The 26,944-nt window shown below is 41.1% G+C and overlaps 1 protein-coding gene across 3 annotated transcripts in view; it reads right to left on the bottom strand.

Annotated features, from left to right (window-relative positions):
* LOC122557711 (UPF0606 protein KIAA1549L-like) overlaps nt 1-26,944 on the bottom strand; it is a 267,459-nt gene that overhangs the window by 77,049 nt on the left and 163,466 nt on the right. For all 3 annotated transcript variants that reach the window (XM_043705603.1, XM_043705602.1, XM_043705604.1), the window contains 4 exons: nt 24,967-25,118; nt 21,259-21,430; nt 20,124-20,287; nt 6,672-6,859 (listed from right to left, as the gene is read on the bottom strand). In XM_043705603.1, coding sequence (XP_043561538.1) covers nt 6,672-6,859; nt 20,124-20,287; nt 21,259-21,430; nt 24,967-25,118 — 676 coding nt within the window. The remainder of the gene's footprint in view (nt 1-6,671; nt 6,860-20,123; nt 20,288-21,258; nt 21,431-24,966; nt 25,119-26,944) is intronic.

Raw genomic sequence — 26,944 nt, 5'->3', positions numbered from 1 at the left:
CCTTTGGGGCCTTGGAGGGAGGTGAGGGGGGAGGTGTGGGCGCAAGTCTTGCACCTCCTGCGGTTGCAGGGGAAGGTGCCGGGAGTGGAGGTTGGGTTGGTGGGGCGTGTGGATCTGACGAGGGAGTCACGGAGGGAGTGGTCTTTACGGAATGCTGATAGGGGAGGGGAGGGATACGGAATGCTGATAGGGGAGGAGAGGGATTACGGAATGCTGATAAGGGAGGGATAGAATCCCTACAGTGTGGAAACAGGCCATTTGGCCCAACAAGTCCACACGACCCTCCGAAGAGTAATTCACCCAGGCCCATTCCCCTACCCTATTACTCTGCATTTCCCCTGACTAATGCACCTAACCTACACATCCCTGAACACTATGGGCAACTTAGCATGGCCAATTCACCCTAATCAGTACGTCTTTGGATTGTGGGAGGAAACTGGAGCATCCAGAGGAAACCCATGCAGACACGGGGAGAATGTGCAAATTCCACACAGACAATCACCCGAGGCTGGAATCGAACCTGAGTCTCTGGCACTGTGAGGCCACTCTGGTGCAATCAGTACAGGGAACTCTGACAGTTAGGAGCGTCCCTGTTCCTGCTTCTCCAAGTACTGACCCTCAGCGCATGACGCCTGAGCACCCTCATCGCTGTCAATCAGAGTATCACATGTGCAGGCCTTTAGAATAGTTTCCTACGGTGAGGCAATTGATTATTAAATGGTGGAGCTCACTCAGCTTCTCATTCTCATGGGATACAAAGTCAGGAATGCTGAAGGCATTGTTCATTTAATGACCTCTCAACTTTAGGATGATCACACAGGGAAATTGGGAAAAACTTATTTACACCTCCAAGTATCTTCATATTATACACTGCACACCTAGCTAGAGAGAACACAGAATCTCTCAGTTAATAGAAACGCTCAATGGATTTCCTATTAAATGATGGCATGGGCAGTTTTATGGGCAGGGTCACATATATTAACTTTAAACCAGCTGCTTAAGATTCTCTGTTACTTCATGCAAGCTTGACTGATCTTGGGTGATTGCTCCTGAAATAACTCCACACAGGCAGTATCCTGTCTCCTTGTCAACCTTTATTCACACATGGAGAGGCCTTGACACTGATCCACCTCCCTCAAAACCAGCTCTCAGAGTGAATAGGATGTCTGACACTCCCATTTATATCTATCAGCCAGCTGTCCCTGATTGAACCAGATTAACAGCCCCAGTCAGGGAACTCATTCTATGAGATCCACCTGGCTGACCTTACTGCGAATCCTCTTGCAAGGATGTCTACCTTGAAGAAGTTCTCCTCCTCTCTCCACAAGAATCTCAGTGAGTCTCTCTCTCACTGCAACTCCCAGGTCATCTCCTCTGCCCTGAAGCTCTTCAACAGACTCGCTACCACAGCTACATTTGCTTCCTCAGTGCCTGCCTCTGTAACCAACCGATCCCACATGAACTCCGGACTACATTCAACCCAACACAGTTTGGAACTGAACAGGACAACCAGTACAGACTACGGATTCCAAACCACTAGATACAGTTCTCCTTCAGAATCCTCCGCTTCACAATTGCAGCCATGCGCCGGCACCTAACCTCTCTACAGTCAGCCCTGCCTCAACTGAGGGCCACACTCTCTCAGAAATCAACCCCACCGCCCCGTAGCCCAACATTTCAACTCCTCCTCCCACTCTGCCAAGGACATGCAGGTCCTGGGCCTCCTCCACCGCCGCTCCCTCACCACTCGACGCCGGAGGAAGAACGCCTCATCTTCTGCCTCGGAACACTTCAACCCCAGGGCATCAATGTGGACTTCAACAGTTTCCTCATTTCCCCTTCCCCCACCTCACCCCAGTTACAAACTTCCAGCTCAGCACTGTCCCCATGACTTGTCCTACCTGCCTATCTTCTTTTCCACCTATCCACTCCACCCTCTCCCAACCTATCACCTTCATCCCCTCCCCCACTGCTGCCTGACCTGCTATGCTTTTCCAGCACCACTCTGATCTAAACACATGACCTTTTACAATCACTATAGCTCCAAGAAAATGGATGCAGTATCTCAAGTGAATAAAGGATGGTTTCACATCAGATTTTAATTAGAAATATACGCATTGTATTTGCAGGCTCTGGCTGCTGAGCCCAATTTCTATTTTTATAGAATTCCTACAGTGTGGAAACAGGCCATTTGGTCCACACCAATGCTCCGAAGAAATCCCACCCAGACCCAGGCCCCCTACTTTATCCCTGTAACCCTGCATTTACCATGGCTAATCTACCTAGCCTGCACATCCCTAGATGCTATGGACAATTTACCATGGCCAATCCATCTAACCTGCACATCTTTGGACTGGGAGAAAACCGGAGCATCCAGAGGAAACCCAAGCAGACACGGGGAGAATGTGCAAACTCCACACAGATAGTCACCAGAGGCTGGAATTGAACCTGGGTCCTGACTCTGAGGCAGCCGCGCTCACCACTGAGCCGCTGTGCCATGTTGGTTTTTACATTCTGACTCAGACAACGAGATTCTCAGGCAGAAGGTGCTGACCCGATCAGAGGAATTTACAATGTAACATAAATTTGGGTGTAGCATATTGGGTATACCATTTGAAGACGCTATGAACTACTGGCCGGTTAAGACTCAGCCCAAATGGATGGATTAATTGAGCTCTCTCAATTAAAAGGATCAAAGCTTCTAAGTACAAGTTTCAGAAACATAGGGATAGTGAGATGTGAGGAATGAATTCATTTCACAGAGTAGCAGAGAATACCACGTGCAGTGAGCTCAGAATCATTGCAAACTTTCATTCCGGAGCAGAATGAGCTCCTAAGGCCTACTGGCATTTTCCCTTACTGAAGGTCAAAGGTCATTATTGTCAAAATCCTAAGAATCTTTCAGATGATCACAAATCTACACAAGGACTTGCATATTTGCAGTGCTTTTCATGACTGCTGACATCCCAAAATGCTTTACAGATAATTAATTGCAGTCACTGTTGTAATGTAGGAAATGGTGTGACCAATTTGCACACAACAAGCTGCCACAAACAACGAAGGGATAATAACTGGATAACAAGTTATTGCAGCGCTGGTGGAGACACATTGGCCAGGTCACTTGAAAGAATGTTCCTGCTCTTCTTAAAAATAGTCACATTGCCCCATGCCATGGAGTGGGGGTGGGGTTTGAGATCAGGGCTACTTCCTACATCTCATCTGAAAGTCAACAATCAGCACTATCTTAATAGTGTACCCGATTGCCGGTCTTGATTTTTATGCTCAGTTCCTGAAGTGGGACTTGGGTCCACAATCTCCAGGTTTAGAGACAAGCATCTTATATGTTGGCCCAGCCCAACCTTATGCAAAATTGGGGATGCCATTGTGCTTTATCTCATTCCTGGTTTGTTCACAGTCTGTGAGGTTCTACAGCAGAACAAAATTATGCGATAGCTTTGGCAGCCCCTTGGGGTGAGACCACCAAAGAGAAGCTGAGAGAACTAGCATCTTCATAGTCTCTTGAAATCTGAGTGGAATTATCCCCTGATTCCTTGTGTAAATTGCTTTCAAAATTTAACTCTGCTTCCCTCTGGGAGATTGTACAACTGCACAGGAAACATATTGGAGGAAAGGGGGTAAGGGAGAGGGTTGATAATTTGTGTAAGTTGTACCATATTGGTACTGGAGCAGCTTGATAACCCAACTTGTCTTTGTCTGCCTTTTTCCATCCTTATTTATAAGCAAATTAAAGGAATAACCATGACCATACAGACTTAATACGAAATGCAAATGTTGTTGATATAGAGCACTGTCACAGCTGAGACACCGAGACAAACGGATTGGAAAGTGTGGGAAATCAGTGTATGAACAGATGAGAAGATTCTAACTGACATTGTTGCAGCAACACATATGGACAGAAAAATAACCAAGGATGAAAAGCACAAGTTTTGTGTGAAATACTCTTGGCTCTGCAATGCGAGAGAACTCAGGATCAAAAGAAAGCAGTCAGTGCTGCAAAATGTATCAGCCTCTACCCAAAACACATAGCTATGAGCTGAAAGGATCTCACAAGAGACATAATTATTTCAGGATTAGGCACTGCAAGCTCTTACATGTAGTTGCAGGAATCATAATTATTGAATCATAGACAAGTACTCAATAGGAGGTGGCCATTTGGTCAACAAGTCAATGCTAACTCCTCCGAAGAATAAATCAATGAGTCCTATACCGCACTTCTAAGTTCCTCTCTCTTTCGTATTTCAGCAATATTTTCTCCCGCAAAGCTTTATCCCATTTGAAAGACACAGCTAAATGTATTGCCCCAACCCTCTGAGTGCACTCCTTTGACAATAATTAAATGCTGACACTTTCTGATCTCTCTATTCAGCAGAGTTTCACTACACAGAGACAATATCCTGACAACCAATGTACAAAGTAAAGCAGTGGGTGGTGGTGAGCAGGGTGGGGACAGGGTGAGGTGTAAGGCATGGGGAACTGGTAGACACACTGCTACAAATATAACCTAACCCACCCATCGAAAACTGACAGGATCAGCTGTCAGGTACCCATTTGTGAGCTACAGACACCATTGCTAGACTAGTATTTATCCTCCATTCAAACTTATCCGTGAGAAGGTGGTGGGAGTTTTGATCTTGACCACAACGGAATTTCTAACTATATCACAACCGAACGTCACACTGAAAACCAAGTTTGGCATCCATGGGGATGGCCTCAACTGGGACTTTGGGTTCATGTTGCACTACAGGTGACCGGATTACACTACACACCCGCACATACACCCCACCAACCCACATATCCACAAAGACCCTCTCTCATACACAAGCTCTCTCTTGCACGCTCACACATATACCCCCCACCATCTCACAGACTTACACCCTGTTACACTCACACACATACACACACTCTCACAGACACTCACACCCCTACACACACACCCACTGCACTGACTCACTCGGTCTTCCCTGCACACACACACAACACACACATCTAAATTTGTGGGGTGAATTTGTACTTGCAGAATTACACTTTATTTTGATCAAAAATTGCATAAATCCATGTAAGATTCTGTAAATCCCACTTTTGAAATAGAATCAGTCTGACCTAACATTGGGACACAGATAGACTTTAACTTCACACTTTCAATGCATTATCTGGGCTGAGATGGCACCTATTGTTAAAAGCTATTTTGAGAATGTAACTTAAAAAAGTTCTGGGATTTACATATGAAGGAACTGAAACTAACATGATCATTCTAAAAGATGAAAGACATAAGCTAAATTTGTTTAATATTACATTCCATGGCACTGTAATCCTTTTGCTATAAATTCTATGTTGTATGATTCTGCTCCAAAACCACCTGAAGAAGAAGCAGTGCTTCGAAAGCTAGTGCCTCCAAATAAACCTGTTGGACAATGGTTGTGCTTTTTAACTCTGTCCACCCCAGTCCAACACCACCACCACTAAATCACGTATACCTGTTTGAGAAAGCAATTCAGAGTCAAACACATGCTGTGGATCTACAATCGAAGTAGGCCAGACTAAGTGAGGTCAGCAGATTTCCTGCCGTATATGATATTAGTGAACCAGAGGGATTCTTACAAAGTTTCATGGTCTCCATTCCTGAGACTAGTTTGTTTCTCTATCCCACAGAGTTGTAGATGTTTCATCACTGAATATATTTAAGGTTGAGATGAACATATTTTTGGTCACTCCAGGAATTGTGAGATAAAAGGAAATGGAGAAATGAAAATGAGGCAGATTATCTGCCTTAAATCACATTGAATGAGGTGTGTGTACAAGGGGCTACATAGTTCACTCCAAAGTTAATTCAAACTTTCAGCTACCATGGCAAGATTTGAACGAAAGGCTCCACTTCATCAGTTCATATTACTAGGCTGTAATCACTATGCCAAAACCTTTATATTATCCCAATTACTTGTCAATAAGGTTTGCACTGCTGAAAAGGAGACTGGAGAAGGGGAGGAAGGTACAAAATGCAATCTGTGCCAAAAAATAGAGGGAGGCTTTAATTCTTTTACGCTCAACCGCTCGGTCATTGTTGTTTGGGGAATAGAGAGTACTGCAGTTACAGGATGATCATTCACAAAGGAGGTTTCTTTGGCCCTAAATTATCTAAGATTAACTCCACTGTCCTGCCAGGCTTTGCCCTTCGTCTGTCCCCAATTTGGTCATATCCAGCCAGTTGATTGCCACAAATAAAGCGGCCAGCCCTGCTGTTTGGGTAACTATTTCCATTGCACCACCCATCTCCAGTGAGATCACTTTCAGATCTCAGTTTGGTGGACTGTTGACCCAGCAATTACCTTTTGGATTTCTCCTAGTCCCATGTTCACACACTTAAAATATTCTGCCATTTGTGGCTGCAATTTCCATTGCTACATTGAATACATTCTTGCACATATTCAACAGAAAATGAAAGACGCAAAATTTTGATTGTGCAAAAGCTGACCACGCATGTGACAACTGCGTTCACACTTGCTAACAGTAAGTTTCTGACCAACTAAGTAAATGCATATCTGATCACAAAAGCTTGATATATCAATAAACTTATGTTGTTGTAATGTGATCTGACATGTTCCTTTGGTTAATAAACCATGTTGTAGCATTTTGCAACTAATTAAAATGCTTACCTTCTGCGTATATCGATAGTTTTTAGTGATTTGATGTTAACTCCATCCTGGGAGCTTTCTCGTTCTTGAGATATGAGTGCATCTCGGCCAGGCAGTGGTAAGACTACAGTCTCTTGAGTAATGGTGACTTCATCCTCTCCTCCCTGTTGACCAATGTGCTGTTTGGCATAATCAAACCCCTGGACTGGCTAGACAGCAAAATCCATTTAAAACAAAAAAAAAACAGAATTAATACTAAAAACAGAAGAATAATCTTCTCTTAGAACACTACTTTTCTATTATGAAGGACTCTAAAGAAATTGAGAGGTAGGAGGAATGGAAGGAAAGTGGAGTTGAGGTCAAGATTCAACCATGGTAATACTGAAAGGTGGAGCAGTCTTGATGGGCTGTTCCACAAACTCCTGTTTCCACTTATGGTCACAAACTGTTCCAAACCTTCCGGCATCTTTTGCTAGTTGGTCTATGCATTTTTCCAACACGTTCATCTTTTCTAAAGGGTACGATGTAAAACCCTCTTTTGCTCATTTTTCATACAGTTGTGGGAATCTTAAGTATGTTTGTGAAGCTTTAAGATAGCTGTATGTATGAGTTTTGCTAAAATTCATCCATCGTATTAAAAGAAAACAAAACTTATTTTGCCGGTTCCACATGCCTACTAACAGGGAAGAACTTATTGAAGTTAAACAGCCCATTTTATCTCTTCTAATTCCAATCTGGCCATTCCAGGCTTCATACAACCTTTTTTTTCCTTTAAACTAATTAATTAATTTGGATTTAAGCATTGCTGGCGAATTGTCCCTGAGAGGTTGGTTGCGGGCACTCTGCTGAACTGCTACAAGGAATGTGGAGAACTGAGTGGCCTTCTGGTCCTTTTCGGGGAAGACTTAAGCAGCACACAGAGCGGGTGGGAATCATACGTCAGTCAGAACTGGCAATGAAAGCAGATTTTTTTCCCTTCAGAATATTAGTGAACCAGACAGAGAGGTCTGACTGATCACTTCATGGTTGCCATTACAGGTCATTCTGCTACAACACGTGTTTCGTTAGATGAATTCGCTGTAACACGATTGACAAATCGAGGGCACTGTTTCTAAAGCGCAAACTTTTAAAACGTACGTTGGCTGTAACGTGACTACAACGGCAACAACTTATGCACTGTTTCCAAAGCATGATTTTTCTATAATGTAGGGTTGCACAAGAACGCAACCATCAAGTTATAGAAGAATTATTTGTATTGTGTTATGTTCCATGTTTGTGAAAAAAGTTTAATTCTACCAGCGACCATGAGAGATTTGAATGCTTTTCTCTAGAGTGTTCTGCCTCTGGTAACTTACACATTAACATGAAAACTATATTCCTACATATCTACTGGCTGTTATGGACAGCTCAAAGGTTGTGCACTTTTCTCAGGAGCCTTTGGTTCCTGAATAAGGTTTCTCAACAGGAACACAAACATCCAAGGAACATAAGTATTGATCCTGGCTTGACAGAAGTGTTTGAATGGAAAATCAGTCTTGAGGCTTCCCAAGCCTCATACTTCAAAACCATCACAGATCTCTAGAAATTATGACTAGCCTTTCAACGTGTTAACTTTCATATATATAGATTTCTGATGTAAGTTATTTTCATGCTCATAGAGAGAAGGGAGCTCATTGTTGGAGAATGAAATCTTTGCTTGCATTTTGCACTCAAAATCAGGAATATCATGCAATTCATAGCAACAGGAACTTACAGTATGATTCCGCTCTACTGATACTGATACAAATCTCAGAAGGGCTCACTTTGAGCAATTGTCCGCATACACTTGCGGAGTCCGCTGGACATTCCAAAATACTTTATATTCACACTTTTGATGTGTGGTCACTGCTGTAAAGCCAACACAACAGCCAAGACGTACACAAGTTCCACAAACAGCAATGTAATTAATGACTAGGTCATCAGTTTTACTGATGTTGATTGAATGCTAAATATTCTATGATATCAACAGCAACCAATAATGTTTGTTAATACACTCAACAAAGCTGAACAGTGTCTCCTTTTCAAATTGGTTGCCAGCAACATTCCAAATTATAGAAATGATACCTCATGTCCTCTTATCTTATTATCTTATCTTGTTGTCTTGCTTGAAGTCAGTGATTTATTCCCATGCATCAGAACAAACACCCTGATAATAATCAGAAAGAATACTACAGGAAATCTCTGGTATAATCAAATAACAGACATATTAGTTCCTCATATGTAGCCTGGCATCATCTGCCAGAAACTAAGATGAAGGAGATTAGAAAAATTGTTATGGATGGTGGCAAAATTCACAAACTATATAGAACTATGCCTTTATAAATATAAGATCATCAAATCCAATTACAAATTCTGGAGATGCTTCTTCACTCAGCAAGTGTTCAGAATATGGAACACAACATAGGAAACTGAGCTTTATAACAAACAAGAGTTTAGAATACAGTCAAGAATCAAGCTAAATATAAGGTGCAAGGGGGTAAATTTGTTCCTGTACTGTCACTTCAAGGGTTGTTACACAGGAAATGTCAAATCCTAGGAGAGCAGGCAGAGCTGTGAGCCACTACCCATGTGGCTTCCCTCTGTATATACTTAAAAGGAGTCTGCATAGACCACAGAGGTTTAAATCTCTGGGGGATTTCAATCAGCTATCATATAGTGGAATGTCACCACGTAAAGAAACTTTCCTCCTGGAAAATGCAGGGGAGATCTAAGAAGGTGAGTAGAGAGGCAAAAAAAGAGAACTGGATTAGACCAGTGAAGGGAATCCAAAAGATCTTTTTATAATATTTGAGTGTCAAAGGCTGGCCAAAGAAATGGTAAGGTGGACCAGAAGTCAAAAGAGGACATCTTCATGGAGGCCGTGGCTGAAATACTAACTCAGTGCTTTGCACCTATCTTCACCAGAGAAGGGAATGCCGCCAATATAGTAATAATGGAAGATGGTATCATGACCTTGGATAGGATAAAAACAGATGCTCAGGTACTCAAATGATTAGCAGCTTTCAAAATAGACTACACCCAAGGTTACAGAGGGAAGTAAGGCGTGAAATTGCAATGCTGTGGTCACAACTTTCCAAACTTCCTTAGACTTGGTGCCTCAAGAGTGTAGAAATGTCAATGTCACACTCCTGTTTAAAAAAGGTGGAAGAATAAACTTGGCAACTACAGGACCTTTAGCTAAACATTGGGCATGGGGAGATTTTCAGAGATAATTCCTGGGCAAAATAAAGATACATTTGGTAATTAATGGATTAATAAATAGTTATTGCCATCGATTTATTACAGACACATCATAATAGCGTTCCTTGGTGAAGTCATATAAACTCGGCCCCCAATGCCTCATCTTCACCATGGACATCTAGTCCCCGTTCACATTAATCCAACACAAAGAAAGCCTCCAAGCCCTCTGTTTCTTCCTTTCATGCCATCCCAACCAGTACCCTTCCACTGACATCCTCATCTGCCTGGCTGAACTGATCTTCACCCTCAAAAACTTCTCCTTCCAATCCTCCCACTTCCTCCAAACCAAAAGGGTAGCCATGGGTACCTGCATGGGGCCCAGCTATGCCTGCCTCTTTGTTGGGTATGTGGAACAGTCCATCTTCCACAGTTACACCGGCACTACCCCCGACCTATTCTTCCGCTGCATCGGCACTACCTTGTGCTCTCATGAGGAGGTTGAACAGTTCATCCACTTCAATATCTTTCACCTCTAATTCACCTGGACCATCTCAGACATCTTCCTCCCTTTCCTGGACCTCTCCATCTCCAGTAACCAACTAACCACAGACACCTAGTACAAGCCCACTGATTCCCACAGCTACCTAGAGTACACCTCCTCCCACCCTAACTCCTATAAAAATGCCACCTCTTATTCCCAATTCCTCCACTCATCTGTTCCCAGGATGACCAACTCCACCTTAGAATATCCCAGATGGCGTCCTTCTTCCAAGATCGTAAGTTCCTTTCACATGTGGTCGACGATGCCCTCCAGCGTATCTCCTCCACTTCCCGCACCACTGCCCTTGAACCCACCCCTCCCAATGCAACAAGGACAGAACTCCACCCCCACCCCCCCCACCCCCGGCCTCACCTTCCCCCTCACCAACCTTCACATACATCGCATCATCCTCCACCACTTCTGCCACTGACAAACGGATCCCCCAATGAGAGGCATATTTCCCTCCCCATCCCTATCAGTGTTCCGGAGAAACCATTCTCTCTGCAACTCCCTCGTCACGTCAACAACCACCAGCCCACACCCTACTCCCTTCCCCTGCCACTGCAGGAAGTGCAAAACCTGAATCCAAACCACTCCCCTTACTTCCGTCCAAGGCCCCAAACGATCCTTCCAGATCCGACAGAAACTTACTTGTACCTTCATCAATGTTATCTATTGTATCTGTTGCACCTGATGTGGTCTCCTCTACATCGGGGAGACAGGACTCCTACTTGCAAATTGTTTCAGAGAACATCTCTGGGAAACCCGCACCAACCAAACCCACTTCCCTGTGGCTGAACACTTCAACTCCCCCTCCCACTCAATGAAGGACATGCAGGTCCTGGACCTCCTCCATCGCCACACCCTAACCACCTGATGCCTAGAGGAAGAACATCTCATATTCTGCCTTGGGACCCTGCAACCACACAAGATCAATGTGAATTTGAACAGTTTCCTCATTTCCCATCCCCAACATTATCCCAGTCCCAAGCCTCCAACTCGGCATCGCCCTCCTTACCTGTCCATCACCTTTCCCATCCGATTCTCCTGCTCCTCGGATGCTGTTTGACCTGCTATGCTTTTCCATCACCACACTCTCGACTCTGATCTCCAACATCTGCAGTCCTCACTTTCTCCTAGTCTTATTTATACCGCATGTACAGACATGTTTGATAAAGTACCACATGATAACTGGTTAACAAAATTAAAATCTACCTAATGGAACAGTGGTGATGAGGGGACAAAATTTATTATGTGCCTCAAAGCAGAAAGCTGAGATTAATGGGTGTTTCTCAAACTAGAGGGAAGTATGCAGAGGTGCTCCCTGGGGGTCTGTAATAGGACCAGCTTTTTCATATATATTAATGATCATGACTTGGATACACAGGGCACTATTTCAAAGATTGCAGATGGTCAGAAACCTAGTAAATAGAAAGATGGATAGTAACAGACTTTATGAAATCACAAGCTGTCAGACACAAAACACATGACAATTTTTCACAGTAATTATGAAATATATACACTATTAAAACCATGTTGCACCTTATTCAACAATGAGAAACTTTTTCAGGGATTTTTACGACAAGATTAACGCCATAAGAGTGAAAGTTCTCATCACTTAAATTGATCACACCATTGAGCAAAAATTAAATATTAAAAAAAAACTCTTGTGAAATTCCACTCTCTACCATTTTAACACAGCTGTTCACATTCGTTTTAAATGAGGTAATGTTTATGTTGTTAAACTTGGATTGACATAGACAAAGATGTCTACTCACGTGATTCATTCACTCACATTACTGCATATGCCATTGTAATTGGCTACTGCAGCTGAAAGGCAGAATTAGTTAATAATGACCCAGCAAGTTACTCTTTCTGAATCAATGTCAGACAAATGTAGAATGAATTGGTGAATCTTAAATCAGTTACTCCTGATCAATGCTAGGATTCACTAATTACCCAACCCCCTCTGGACAAATCCTGGTTGCCTTATGAACATGTGACTGATGGTGCTTGAGCATTTTTAAATAGGTCACTGAGGTGACAAATGTAGGTTATAATGATTAATAAAACTTGAGCAAACAATGTTGGATTTTAAAGTCTGTTGCTGAGACAAAATTGAAAGCAGCACCTGGTTTTTACTTTTCATTCATGGGACATGGTAGTCACTGACTGGGAGTACATCATTCAGCCCCTCCTACAATCAATAAGATTGTGGCTAAAATTCTGCTTCAACTCCACTTTCTCATGGGATCCATACATCCCTGATTCACCCACAAGTCCAAAAATCTAACAATCTCTGCTGTGAATACACTAAGTGATTGAACATTTACAACTTCCTAAGCTAGAGAATTCCAAAGGTTCACATACATCCAATGGAAGAATTGTATCCTCATCATTTTCCTAAATGACTGATCTCTTATGTTGTAACTCAGGCCCTATGATATGGGCTCTCCAGTCAAGGGAAACAGCTACTCAGCATTTTCCTTGCTAAAACCTCAGAACTGTTGTAGTATATACATATACAATAGGCTTAACTCCCATTCCTCTAAACTTCTGAGCATTATCTACTCATTGGATACAATCACTGCTTGTAGGAATCAGTCAAATAAACCTTTGCCTCTTTAAGGCTATCTTGCAGGTGAGGCATTAAACTCAAATCTGCACAGATTAAAGTTCACTTGCACTATTGGTAGAACTGGCGAGTTCTCCCTGATTTTCTGCCAATATTTATTCTTCAATAACATCGGTAAAAATGAATAAGTAATCGGATCATTTCTGCCTTAGAGGCTTTGCTGTGTGGAAAGTGGCTTGAGAAATGAGAGGAAACCATGTTTACAACTTCAAAGTAAAGTACTTCATTGATTGTAAAGCACTTCGGGACCTCCAGAGTTTTCAAACGGCGCTACAGAAATCCATGCTCTTTCTCAAAACTACTAAAACATTACTGACTATTTGATAGAAAAATATTTGGTGCCATTTGATTCATCACTATAATGATTTACAAGTATCTAAACATTGGAATTAGGAAAAAATAGGTTAACATGAAATATGAAGACCATTAAACAGTAGTGCTACAAGTCACTGCCATGGCATGAAAAGTATTTTCCCTTGTAATTACACGGAATGTGTTTTTCTTTCCAATTTTTATATTAAAAATGCATTATTCAGTAGTATTTCAGTGATTGCAAAATACATCACTCTGATGGAGATTCTGAAATCATTTGCCACTGCAGGGCAGAGACGCTTAATTCTATTGATTGAGAACAGCTCGCTTTATACTCAATATTTCACGGAACACAAATATGAGCCTCTCCATTTAATAGGCTAGTATGGAAATATCTAATTTTTGACAATAAAGATAGCCATATTAGAGCGTAACTACATATTCCAGCTGGCCATCAATTGCTCTAGTCTCTGGAATTTGTAAGCATGAAAAGTGACCTCATTGAAATGTACAGGACTCAGAGGTTCAATGGGGTAGACACAGCAATTAGACAATCGATTTATATAAGTAATGTCCCAATTGGGGTCATTTAGTGGTACTTATGCCATTTTTCCAACATTATCAGCGTACGAAGGCTCAGTGTAAATGTTATTCCTCCTGTTAGTCTTGGCATTTCTTCCTCTTCTGCTCACCCTCACCATCTCCTTCGGTGGTATTTACTTCTTTTCCCACGATCAATGCCATCTATCATTCCCCACATTCTTCATCTTTAAGATGTGCTACACAGTAAAGCCAAAGTCTAGAAGTGAACAGGGATGTTCACATTTCAACTGGAGTTTCCAACACTAAATGTAGCAGCCTCCTAGCTGCTAAAACATAGATAGATTGCCAGCTTGGCCAAACAGCAAGGGATGCTGGGTACATTGGCCACACAAAATTCTGAAATCACAAAACCCACACATTGGGCACAGTGCAACACAGCAGCCAGGTGTTAATGATATTAGCATAATGTAAAAGGCAATTGGTTTAGACTGCACAGAACCATGCCACCTCACCATCCCCCTAGCCCCACCCCACCCAACCAACTTATCCACTAAACAAAGGACAGCCCAGACAGAAAGGCACCAGGTTTTGCAACACAAAGAAACTGTTGTATCATGCCATCTAAGTCATTGACTCTTGTTTAAAACTATTAACTGTAGCTCCCTGATTGGCCAAAACTATAGAAAGCTCCAGAAAACCATCTGAAAGGTAGTCATGATTGGAGGTGTCGGTGCTGGACTGGGATGGACAAAGTTAAAAATCACACAATACCAGGTTATAGTCCAACCTGGTGTTGTGTGATTTTTTAAACTTTATCTAAAAGCTAGAAAGACAGAGTTCACCAGCAAATGTCTCTCTTGGAAGGGCTCTTGGAATCCTTTGAGGCCTTCTGAGGGGGCCAGCATGGCAAAAGGCAGAGACCTGCTGATCATGCAGACAGAGAGGAAAAAGCAGCTTCGCAGAGCCAGAGACACAGCCATTGAGAGAGTGAACACATAAATCTACAAGAGACTTGGGAAGTATTGTAACCCAAAGGGGCCACAGCATTAAAGATTCGTTTAGTATTAAAGATCATTGTAACTTTGTTCCTAATAAAGTTGGGACTGCTTTGTATTGGTACCGGTTTGTGTTTGTATTGATTTGACCACTTTGATATTGTAGGACACCTGGGCAAATTCATTCATAACATTCTGGTTGGAATTGTCTGCAACTTGTTTAAACTGTACCAGACAACACTAAGAACAACTCTGTTACGGGTGTCTTGTTGAAATTCATTTTCAATTATCTCACTTATCATTTTTCGCAAAATAAATTTGGGCAAAGACTCTAGCTGGACTTGTAAAGTGAGGTTTTGTTACATGATTCTCACATTCTGGTCTGTTAGCTTTTCATCACTTTATTACTGGCAGTTGTGCTTTCAGCTAGGCTAATCCCAAGACTTGGAATTCCTTCCCTAAAGACCTTCACCTCTCTCCTTTTACAAGATTCTTCTCAAAATCAACTTCTTGGACCAATCCTTTGGTCAAATGTTCAAATATCTCCGTACATGGTTCAATGCCAGATTTGGTTATTAACACGGGCATTCAATTGAGAGTATGGAAACAGGTCCTTCAGCCTAACAAGTCCACACTGACCCTCTGAAGAGTAGTCCACCCAGACCCATTCCCCTATCTTATATTTACCCCTGACTATTGCACCAACACTATGGGCAATTTAGCATGGCCAATTCACCAGACCGGCACATTTTTGGATTGTGGGAGAAGCATCCGAAGGAAACCCACGCAGACATGGGGAGAATGTGCAAACTCCGCACAGTCGCCGAAGGTGGGAATTGAACCTTGGACACTGGCACTGTGAGGCAGCAGTGCTAACCACTGAGCCACCATGCCTCCTAATGTGCCGTGAAGCACATTAGGAGGTTAGACTACATTAAAAAGATGCTACGTATGTACAATTGATTACAGTAACAAAGCATGTTTTTATCCATATGAAAGTCTCACTTATGCATAAAACTAACCCCTTCATCAGGATGAAGGGGCTATACCCAAAACGTCAATGCTCCTACTCCTCGGATATTGCCTGACTGGCTGTGCTTTTCCAGCACTGCACTCTCAACTCTGATCTCCAGCATCTGCAGTCCTCACTTTCTCCTATAAAACTAACCTCACCCATTCTGCTCCTCGTGCCTAAACAACACACAGCTTGAAAACAAGTGATATTTTGTTATCAAGGCTATGCATTTTTTTTTCATGCTTTTTCACTTTTGGGGATTTTTTTTTAAAAAAAGCATTCAAGCCAGGTGGAATGCCATGGTCACTTTTCTTTGCCCATTTATTTACAACTAGTTTAGTCACTGCCTCTATTAAATGTTAACCATGTCAGGAAAATTAATAGACTGACATTCCCCACCACAGTTGATCCTGAGGGCATTTTTAACTATCCAGAAAGATCCAAATCCATTTTCATGCAGACTGAACTCAGAATTCATTCAAAATAATTATATATGGATACACCTCATTGTTATATTCAGCAAACAAGATCTGTCTGTTTGGAAGCACTTTCTTCCATCATCACTCGCTATCAAAATGTCAGCCAACATCAAGTGAATAGCACTCTCATCTCTGAATCGAATAGTTTAGGAATTCAACTCCCACTATACCTTTAAGTCTAGTTGCACATTCTAACAGTTATTCTACTTGCCTCACCAACTTCACCTAAGGTGCCACAGCCTTATTTCAAAGAAAAGTGTGGAGCATCTCTATTGTCCCATTTTTAGCATTCAATCCACATCACTAAAAACAGAACATCTGATTGTTACCACATTGCTGTTATATCCCAGTTAAAGTTCTTATTGAACAAGTCAGACACTAGACTAAAATCTGTGATAGATCACAATTTTTTTTAATTTTAATTTAATGATCGCTCACTGAAGCATAAGCACACAATACTGAAGATTTTGCTTTAACCATAAAACAGAAGCTCACTAACAACAGATATGAAGGTAAGATAGAATAAACTAAACTATTTACTTATATCACAAATTCAAAGATGTTTAACACAAAGTAGAATTAATCCATTAATCCCAAAATAATCTTATAGACTGAAAGAATTGACAACAGCTTTTCTGTATGACCCAAAACAGATACTGTGGTATAGTACAGTACTCAAAAATACCTTGCATTCAGTTCTAACACTATAGTCGTTTCTAACAGCTTAATAGGTTTAAGTCATTTGTAATTTTAACTTTTAACAAAATCAAGATTGCTTATTTCTGGAACCTTTATACACCTGAACTTAAATATTAATCAGCTTTAAGTAATCACTTCAGGGTTTTATCACAACACTTCTGGAATAGGATTAACAGTAATGCTTTACTCTTCGGTAATCTCGATTCAAAATCCTTCCTTCTTGGGCGCACTGCTCTGTATAAGCATCCTCATTGAAAGACTTCACCAGACTGCTCAACACTCAAAATACATAGCTCTGTAAGCCATGGGTATTCCCATGAAGCTTAAAAAACAAACTCTCCTGAGCTTCTAAACTGGTGCTTGTTTATCTTGCTTGGTCACAACAACGCTACCAATGTTCTCAAAAAATAAATGAATTCTAAAGCCAGGGCTCAAATACTGTTGTAAAAGAAATCACCATCGCTACAGAAATACTTACAAGTTAACTATTAACTTCAGACATACAGAAACCCCACATTAAACCTCAAACCAATATTAAATAAATATATGTATACACATGTACACATACACATTTATATAACATCAGTTTATATCATACTATCTACACAACATTAATCATGTGAGCTTATGCTGAGATTTTTGATTAATGGCAGTGATTATATTTAAAATACTAATCTAATACCTGCAAAATATTTCAGGTCACCTGAGAATGTGTAAGTTTCCGTATAAATGCAAGCATTCCTTCTTTTCTAGGCCTTTCATGATAAAATAACATTGGACCAAAGCAAATGAAAAATGGCAGACAAAAACCAAGATCATTATTAACAGCAGTACATTGTGAGGGTTGGCTGAAAAGTTTTAGTGACCTCATCAGATGTTTACTCCAGGAATTTTATACTTATTTGGCAGTCAGTTGCTTAAAGTGCAACCCTTTCACAAAGGTAGCAGGCGGTAAATTACTGACTCTAAACTACCCACACTCAGCACTATTAATGAAGTCCAAGTCTGGTAACAGATACAAGTGGTGGCAAGAGACTGAATTTGCAATACAATACAAGGTCAATTAATTAACATACTGGAATTTAACAATAATGCCTGACTAGGGATGAATTTCTCTCTCCACGGCAACTGGCTGTGCCGTGAAACTGGAGCACTCATAAACATGTTGTTATGATATTTGAACCTACAATGAGTTGCTGAGCACATATCTGTGTCATCATTATAATACTGTATTTTCATTTCCATAACATTGCTTGAGTCTGTCTCTGCCTCAGCTCATCTACTACAGAAACCTCATGAATGCCTTTGTTGTCTCTAGACTCCACAATTCCAATGCTCCCCTGGCTAGTCTCCCATTGACCATCTATATCTTGGCTGCCTGTATCATAACTCACATTAATTCCTGGTCACCCATCACTATTGTGTTCTTTAGTTCATATTGGCATGAATGAAGCAATATTCTCATTCTTGTTTTCATATCCCTTCGTGGCCTTATCCCCTTACCATCTCTGCAATACTTGCAGATCCACAGCTCTCTCAGACTTCCATGCTCTTTCAATTCAGACCTTGTGAGAATCACTAATTTTAATCTTTCCATTATTGGCAGTTACCCTTTTAGGAAATTCCCTCTTTGAATCTCTTCACGTCTTTCTCCTGCTAAGGAGTTTCATTGAAACTTACCTCTTTGATCAAGTTTTTAATCATCTGTCCTTATATCTCCTAATGGGCCTTGGTGTCATTTTTTTTTACTTGTTATTGTTCTCAAAAAGGGTTGGGGGACTTCACTGTGTAAAATGTGCTAGACGGTGCAAGTCTTTGCTGTTAATCTCTATCCCGAACTTCTTAAACAGCATCTCATCATTCTTTACAGCCCTCTGGCCTTAACACCGTGATTTAGAACTTTATATCTTAATTCCTGTTCTCATCTATTGCAGAGATGAATAGCTGCATCAGAGTCATTTGGAATGAGTGAGGTATGGTCTGATGCTTTGGGTTAGTAGGGATTCTCCTACAACTTCATGGCCGACAAAGTGGTTCACGTTCCGAGAGTTCAGCATTCATCTGCATCACTTCGCGTGTTGCAGAAATCTTCTCTTTGCCATGTTTCCTTAGATTTAGATTACTTACAGTGTGGAAACAGGCCCTTCAGCCCAACAAGTCCACACTGACCCGCTGAAGCGCAACCCACCCAGACCCATTCCCCTACACTTACCCTTGCCCCTAACACTATAGGCAATTTAACATGGCCAATTCACCTAACCGGAACACCCGGAGGAAACCCACGCAGACACGGGGAGAATGTGCAAACTCCACACAGAGAGTCGCCTGAGGCGGGAACTGAACCCGGGTCTCTGGCGCTGTGAGGCAGCAGTGCTAACCACTGTGCCACCGTCCCTGCCTTTCTTCTATTCTGCTGTTGCTTTTTACATAACCTGAGTCAATGTCTGGTCAATTACATTGTTAACTTTAATGTCTTTATTTATGGTTAAGATGAAACAAGCAGTAGCAGTTAATTAGTATACACCGATAAAGTATTTTGAATTATTTATAAACTAATCGGAAGGGCTCTTGTGGTGTAGTGGTAGTGCCCGTTCATCTGGTTGATTAGAAAATACCTGTACAACACACCAGTAAAGCTGGATGTGGAATAAGAGAGAAACAATTGAGGAATTCAAGAAATACCCTCCTCAACCAAAAAAACCTCGATGTATCATAATTTCAATCATTAACACTCAGACCTATATCTTTTCTTTCATTACTTGTATGCAATCATCTCTTTTGCCATTTAACTCCTTCTGTATTTCACCCAATCACCTTCTGTTTTGTTCTTTCATCCACAGGTCTGTTCTTGCTACAAACTGTTAAAATCTTTAACTTTTCTTGGTTCTGGTAAAAAGGTCAATGTTAAACATTAACGGTTTCTCTCTCAACTGTATTTTCATTTTTTTCTTCCCTCTTTAATTTTCAAATTAATGCAGAGTTCAAGGGGAATGAGTTAGTTAGCATTAATCTCATGAGCCCTAACTGGTGCTCACCTTTGCTCTCTGGTGAAGATTCGACATAGTCTCGGATTTAAACTCGCCTTTGTTTTTCCGGCACAGTACAGCGGAAATAATGATGATGATAATGGTTACCACACCAACAGGAGCCAGCACTGCAGCGATAATCCACAAGTTGTTTGGTGGGCTTTTCACAACAGCTGCACAAAGAACAAAAAGATATAAGATATTGCTTCCAACGACTCAAACCTCAATACGTCTACAAACGTCATTCATTCCCTTTATGGTAAGTAGTGTCAACTTTTACAAAACTAGCTCTCCAGGAAAGCCTAGGAAATCAGACAAAAAGCCAGTTTCACACCCATTCTTGGTATAGTCCTGGAGGGAAGTTTGCCATGTCTGAACTATCTACAACTCCACTGCGACAGTGCCTGATCCAAAATAAACAAAAAAAAGATAGACTGCACATTAACAGGTCACCTGTCACAACTTCAAAAGACCCTAAAGCACTCCACAGCCATTACATCACTTCCTAAGGTTTGTTACTTTTGCAAGAGTAAGAAAAGGTACAGCCAACAGAGCAGGGGTTTACAAACAGCAACTTGATAAATGACCAGTTCATCTGGTTTTGTGATATCGATTGAGAGATAAATATTTCCTAGTGCATTGTGTTGAGTTCCCTTTCTCTTCTGAGTAGTGCTGGGAGATCTTTGTAATATCTTTGTCACCTTCTCCATAGAAACTCCTTGTTTGAAGACAGTTCCACTAGCACCTTTTACTTCCCAGTTCCTTACCAATGTGGCCATTCTTTAACTGGAGAGAGAACTCAAAAATATTCTGTTCTCTTAGACCACCAAACTAACTACAGAGCAAGGTTTCTTTAATACAAGGAGCCTATTTGAGTATCATAGCAAGCCCACTGCAAGAACATACCACATTTTAAGGAATCAATTGGACATATCTCTATGAAATGCTAAATTGCTCTCAATCTCTGGGCTTGCTTTTAGACTAACAGTTAAGTAAAACACTTCGAACTCACTACAAGTTTACATCTGCAGTGAATTTTGGAAGTCTGGCTCCAGTATTTGGTCTACATCACCTAGTCTATTCAGAACTTATCGTCCGCCATCTCCTCACTCTCCTCTCTGAGGAAGTAATAGGCTCTGCTTACGTTCAGCTTGGAGTTGCACACGATATCCTAACTCCAAGGCCATGGTCTGAGAGTCAACTGTATTCAATATTTTGGCCGCGGTTGTACCCAGCAAGGCCCCACCATTCTCCAAGGCATAGTAGGTCAACTCAGCTGGATTCTTAGGACCAGGAAGGCGTTTAATGCTGACCAACTGCAGAACGAAACAAAAGCAAAGCCATCAACAAACATCAGTCAATAATAAATGCGATCACAATTTTAGGGCATACTGCTATACTTTGAGAAGTCTTTGAAAGTACATTGAGTGAATGTGGAACTGAATACCATGTGGAGTAGAGATAAAAAGCAGAGATGCAGTTAAGGAAAGGCTGGAAAAACAAACAAAGGAGAAAGGAACTGATGGGCATGTTGAGAAAATGATATAAGGAAGAAATCTGTGTGGAGCATAAACACCAACATAGAAGAACTGGCTGAATGGCTTACTTCTGTGTGCATCACTTTGTAGTATTTTGTGAGCCACGTTGATTATGTAGTGTTAAGATAACTAATGATGCTCTGTATTGTGTATGATTTCTCATCACCTCAAAGTTACTTTCTACAGACAGAGAGTTTTGAAAGTGGCTGTAACAATTTTGTTAAAAAGCATATGGATCCCTGAGCTTTATACATAGAATGCAAAAGGAACAAAGTTATGCTAAGCCTCTATAAATCACTGATCTGGCTTTAAATGGAGTATTGTGCTCAATCCTAGACACCAAAGTTGAGGAAGGATACAACAATCTTGGAGAGAAGATTTATCCGATGTGTATGAGCAACGAGAAGCATCTAGTTATGTGGAAAGACTGGAGAACTGGGATCATTCACTCTTGGACAGAGTTGAATAACAGGAGATCTAACAGAGGTGTTCAAAATGGTGGACTGGTTTGATGCAACATGTCAGGAGAAACTGCTTCCTCTGTTAAGTGGGTCAGTAACTACTTCCTTGTTATGGCTACGCAGTTAGAGTAAATGGGAAGGGAACTAGAGGAAAAACAATAAGAGATGTTTTTTACACACATCTGAAACATGCTGCTTGAATAGATGGTGGAGACAAATATCATAGAAAGTTTTAAGAGACAACTTCAAATGTACCTACACAGAATTAAGTTTAGAAAATAGATTCAAATGCAACACAAACAGTTTGGCACCTACACAGAAAAAGTGGCCAAGTTTCTCTCAGCAGGATGCAGGACTGACAAGAATGTCAGCATCTGCAGTAATTTGTTCCTATATTCTGACAAGAATGTGCTTTGTTTATTGATCTAATGGATGGTGACAGCTCACAGTGCTCGTAATTATGTAATAAGAGAGATCAAAAGAACTGCAATACATTTCCAGTCATAAAATAAACCATTAATTTGATTGGCCTCTTCGTGACTGTACACAGATGTTGCTACATTGATAAAGGTAAATCAATAAGACAGCAAACAGGAGGAGGAGTGCTAGTCAATGTCTTCAGCCTGGTCTAGGCCATTAGCATTGCCTGCTCTCAGAAGACGTGAGTGGGAATGTGCAAACAGTGGGTTGTAACCTCAGACCCACAAGATCTAGCCAATCAGTCAATTGGAGCTGGTTTTGGGTTTCCTGGACAATGCTATACTCCCTCTAAATTACCACAGACTGTGTGTTTCCAAGTCTTCATCTGGGAGTTGAGCCTATGACTTTCTGATTCAAAAGCAACATATGCGACCACGTATACATCATCAGGGCATGCATCCCTGAAGGACGATTCTGTCACCCAATGGCCGTCCGCTCAACTGAGCGAGTTAACCATGGGACGAGGTGAAAACTAAACTGTGGAGTTATAGGGGAGCAAGTCTCCGCAGTTCTATCACAGTACTTGAAACCAATTTCCAGGGGGACTGGAAAAGGCAGGGGGTGCTAATAGGGGCCATAGACTTCATCTGCCAGATTTCTGTTTCAGTTTTTCTCTCAACAGATGTCAACTTTGCCCTTTTATAATTTATGGCACTGGAAGAGTCTATCCAGTTTGGTAGTTACACTGTCCCCCATATCAGAAGGTCATGGGTCCTCACCCAACCCAGGATGTGAGGCATAATATCTTTGGAAAATAGTCTGTTATAACACACATGAACGTAAGAATAAGGAGCGAGAGGTGATAATTCATCCCCTCTAGCCTAGCTCTGTTATTCATTATAATTATGCAGATCGGATTGTGTCCTCAAATCCACATTCCAACCCATTCACTCCGGAGAATTTCTCAACTCCCTTATTAGACAAAAATCTGCCTACCGTTGGCTTAACAGTATTCAATGATCTCAACTCCACAGCTCTCTGATGGAAGAGAATTCCAAAACCTCATGACCAGCTGAATAAGGGGGGGAGAAAAGCTCTCCTCACTTCCATCTTAAACGGACACCCCTTGTTCTTAAACCATCTTCACTGGTTCTAGCCTCTCCCAAAAGGGGAAAACATCCTTTCAGCATCAGTCCTGTCAATTTGCCCATGTTGTCATATATTTCAATAAGATCACTTCTCATTCTTCTAAAATTCAACAGATCCAGGCACAGACTGTCCAATATTTGTTCAGAAAACAATCCCCTCATCCCGGATATTGGTCAAATGAACTCCTCAAACTGCTTCACATGCACCCTTGGAGATCAAAATTAATCACAGTACTCCATTAAATTTATATTACTGTAGTGAAACATCTCTGCTTTTATATTCAATTTCCCTTACATTACAACATTCCTGAAGGTGCACTGCATTGTCTAAGGTGTTGTGAAACTAAGGCCCTGTCTGCTAATTCTGGCGGATGCTAGCAAAACTCTACCTGAAATCATTCTCCCCACTGCACGCATTCCTTGGCCACCACAGCTGATTAATTATTCTAATTGATCTTAATGTGGTCTTAACTAGGTGTTAGGCATGGCTTGATTGATAGCTTCTGAGGCTGGAGGTTATGGCTTTGAGTCCCATTTCAGAGTCTGAGGATTGCTTCCCAGTGGAAATATTGCAAAGTCAGAGGGCCCTGTCTTCGGAATGAAACATTAGACCAATATCTGGCCCCTGACTCTGAGGGGAGTCTACAAGATTCCAATCTGCTATTTCAAAGTTCAATTGAACAATATTAATCTTTTAACCAGTGTCACCAAAATATATTTTTTTCAACATCCCACTGCTGATTATAAGAGCTTTAATGTGCAGGTCATTCTGCTATAATGCGACAGTTGTGTTCTTCTGCAATAGAAATTAGTGCTATGGAAAACCGCTACAGAAAATCACTAATAGAAAATCACTATACCCATTCAGTAGAAAGTTTGCATTATTCTAACAACATCCACAATTTATCAATTACAATTTAGCCAATTTGTAATGACAAAATGCAATTTATAGCAGAATGACCTGTACAAATTAGCTGCTGTGATTCATAATTTCAACCAGAGACTACTATTCAAACTTATTTCATTGACTGTACAATACTTTGGGATGTCCTTGGGATTATGACAATACTATATAAATGCACATCTTCCTTTCTCTTCACGGGACCAAGTACACAAACTGGCTGTTGCACCAGTTCATAATAACAACTGGTAATTTTTTTTAAAAACTGATTATGAAACACGTGTGCGTCAAGAAAGCTCCTTTTGCCATCGTTCCATTCTGGAGAAACAATCTTTTGCAGTTAACAACGAATATTGCAGAACAAAAGCAAGGATCCTGCCTGACCTGTACAGTGTAGATACCGATTGTCGAAGCTCGTTTAAACCTTCGCCCTTGTTGCTGAGCTGCCACGAACAGGTTCGCTAACCTCTGCTCCATCAGGCTCGCAAAACGTTGATACTGCTCACCCAGAGAGCTATTGTCAACACCAAGGATAACTGTTTGAAACAGGAGGCAGGGCAGGTTATGAAGCAGTAATTGCAGGTCAGGCACTAAGTGAGCCAAATTTCAACCTCCCTGCATGGACTGCACAGTCGGCATGCTGAGTCTATCCGCGGTTGGGAAATTTGGGCAGCATTGCACAATTTTTCACTTCATTTTCATTGTATCAATCACTGTATAATTATGCGAGAAGACATATTTACAAATCAGTGTTGTTTTGGTAGACTAAGCATGCTGTTGCTATATTGGCTGCAGATTAGCAGGAGAACATCCATTCCATTGCATCTGTGCTATCTCTCTGAAAGTGTGAACCACTTAGCTTGAGGAAATAGAACTTTCTCCAGAGAATTATAAGTATCCACTCCCCTTTTAGAAGCTATTTTGAAGTCTTAATGCAGCCCTGTTTTTGGACAGTCATTCCCACACGATGTAAAGGAGCACATATGCTCATGACCCCTGTCTCTACTTATTTATTCTCCAAAAATCTGGGAAGATCTTTAACATTTATCAATACCATTCTTAAATGTTAATTCTTTTAACAGATTCTTCCTCAATTTGTTTTCAAGAAGAGAGCTGCAATTTCTCTACTCTTTTTCTCATAGTTAAAAGAATCTCACCCTTAGAATCTCATTATAATTCTTTTCATCTTTAAGGCAAACGAAATTCTGGTAATGGAAGCCAGGAAAATGTAGATAATACAAATCTAAAATCACTAATTGTCAATTGACAGATCAGTACTTCTCAAGTCCATTCAGTGAGATTCAGACCATATTATCATTCCCCAATACAAGCTTTTTGCAGGATTTAACAAACACCAAAGAAACCAAAAGAAAATTACGATTTTTAGTTTACAATTTATCACACTAGCTGAGTTAGAATTACTAAACACCAAGAACTTTATAAATATGGATATCTAGAAGATATGTTTGGTGCAAATTTTCACAGAAAATCAAAATAAAAACACCATGAGACACAAATATGGTCTTTGTCTGAATTGTAAATAGAACAGTGGAGAGGAGAGACATCAAATTAGATTGTTTGCTTTGTAAATGCAGAAGACAAAATTGAAGACAATGCCCTCATCGCCACTTCATTAGTGTGGATCACCTCAAGGTGAGAATTGACAAAATCCTAAACTATTACGCTCACTAATGAAATTATTCATTACCAATATATAAAAAATATACTATAGACCTGGGGTCCGGAATCTCTGTAAGCGCATTATACTATGCAAGAGTCAATCCAATATATTCTAAATTGCCCATAGTGTTCAGGGATGTGTTAGTTAGGGGTAAATGTAGAGTAATAGGAGAGGGGAATGGGTTTGTATGGGATACTCTTCAGAGGGTCGGTGTAGACGTGTTGGACCGAAGGGTCTATTTCCACACTGTAGGGGTCCTAGGATTCTATGATTATGGCCTTCACATGGATCTAAAACAGGGAGCTTTATGGAGGCTTGGCAGCCTTTGGCACCAACTGGAAAACAGCGAGAGCCCTTCTGGAAAAGTCAGTCATATTGAGTCAAAAGACAGTCCAGAGGTCACTTGTGAACCATCCTTGGGATGAGGACATCAGGAGGCAGGAAGTCCTTCCTGCGAGGCCAGAAGAAGCCAGAACCTCTTTTGATCAGCAGTGCTCCAGGCAATTAAGTTACTGGGAATGTTGTCCAAAGGTTACAATTTTAAATCATGCTGTTGAAAACTGAAATTAAAAAAAATAGATTTGGTACTTTGTGGCCTGGCGTAGGAAACCAGATTATTGTCAATACCTGATTATGATTTGGAGACGGCGGTGTTGGACTGGGTTGTACATAGTTAAAAGT

The sequence above is a fragment of the Chiloscyllium plagiosum genome, chromosome 16, assembly GCF_004010195.1.
Source record: "Chiloscyllium plagiosum isolate BGI_BamShark_2017 chromosome 16, ASM401019v2, whole genome shotgun sequence".
Lineage (NCBI taxonomy): Eukaryota > Metazoa > Chordata > Chondrichthyes > Orectolobiformes > Hemiscylliidae > Chiloscyllium > Chiloscyllium plagiosum.
This window is presented reverse-complemented; position numbering and strand designations above follow the sequence as displayed.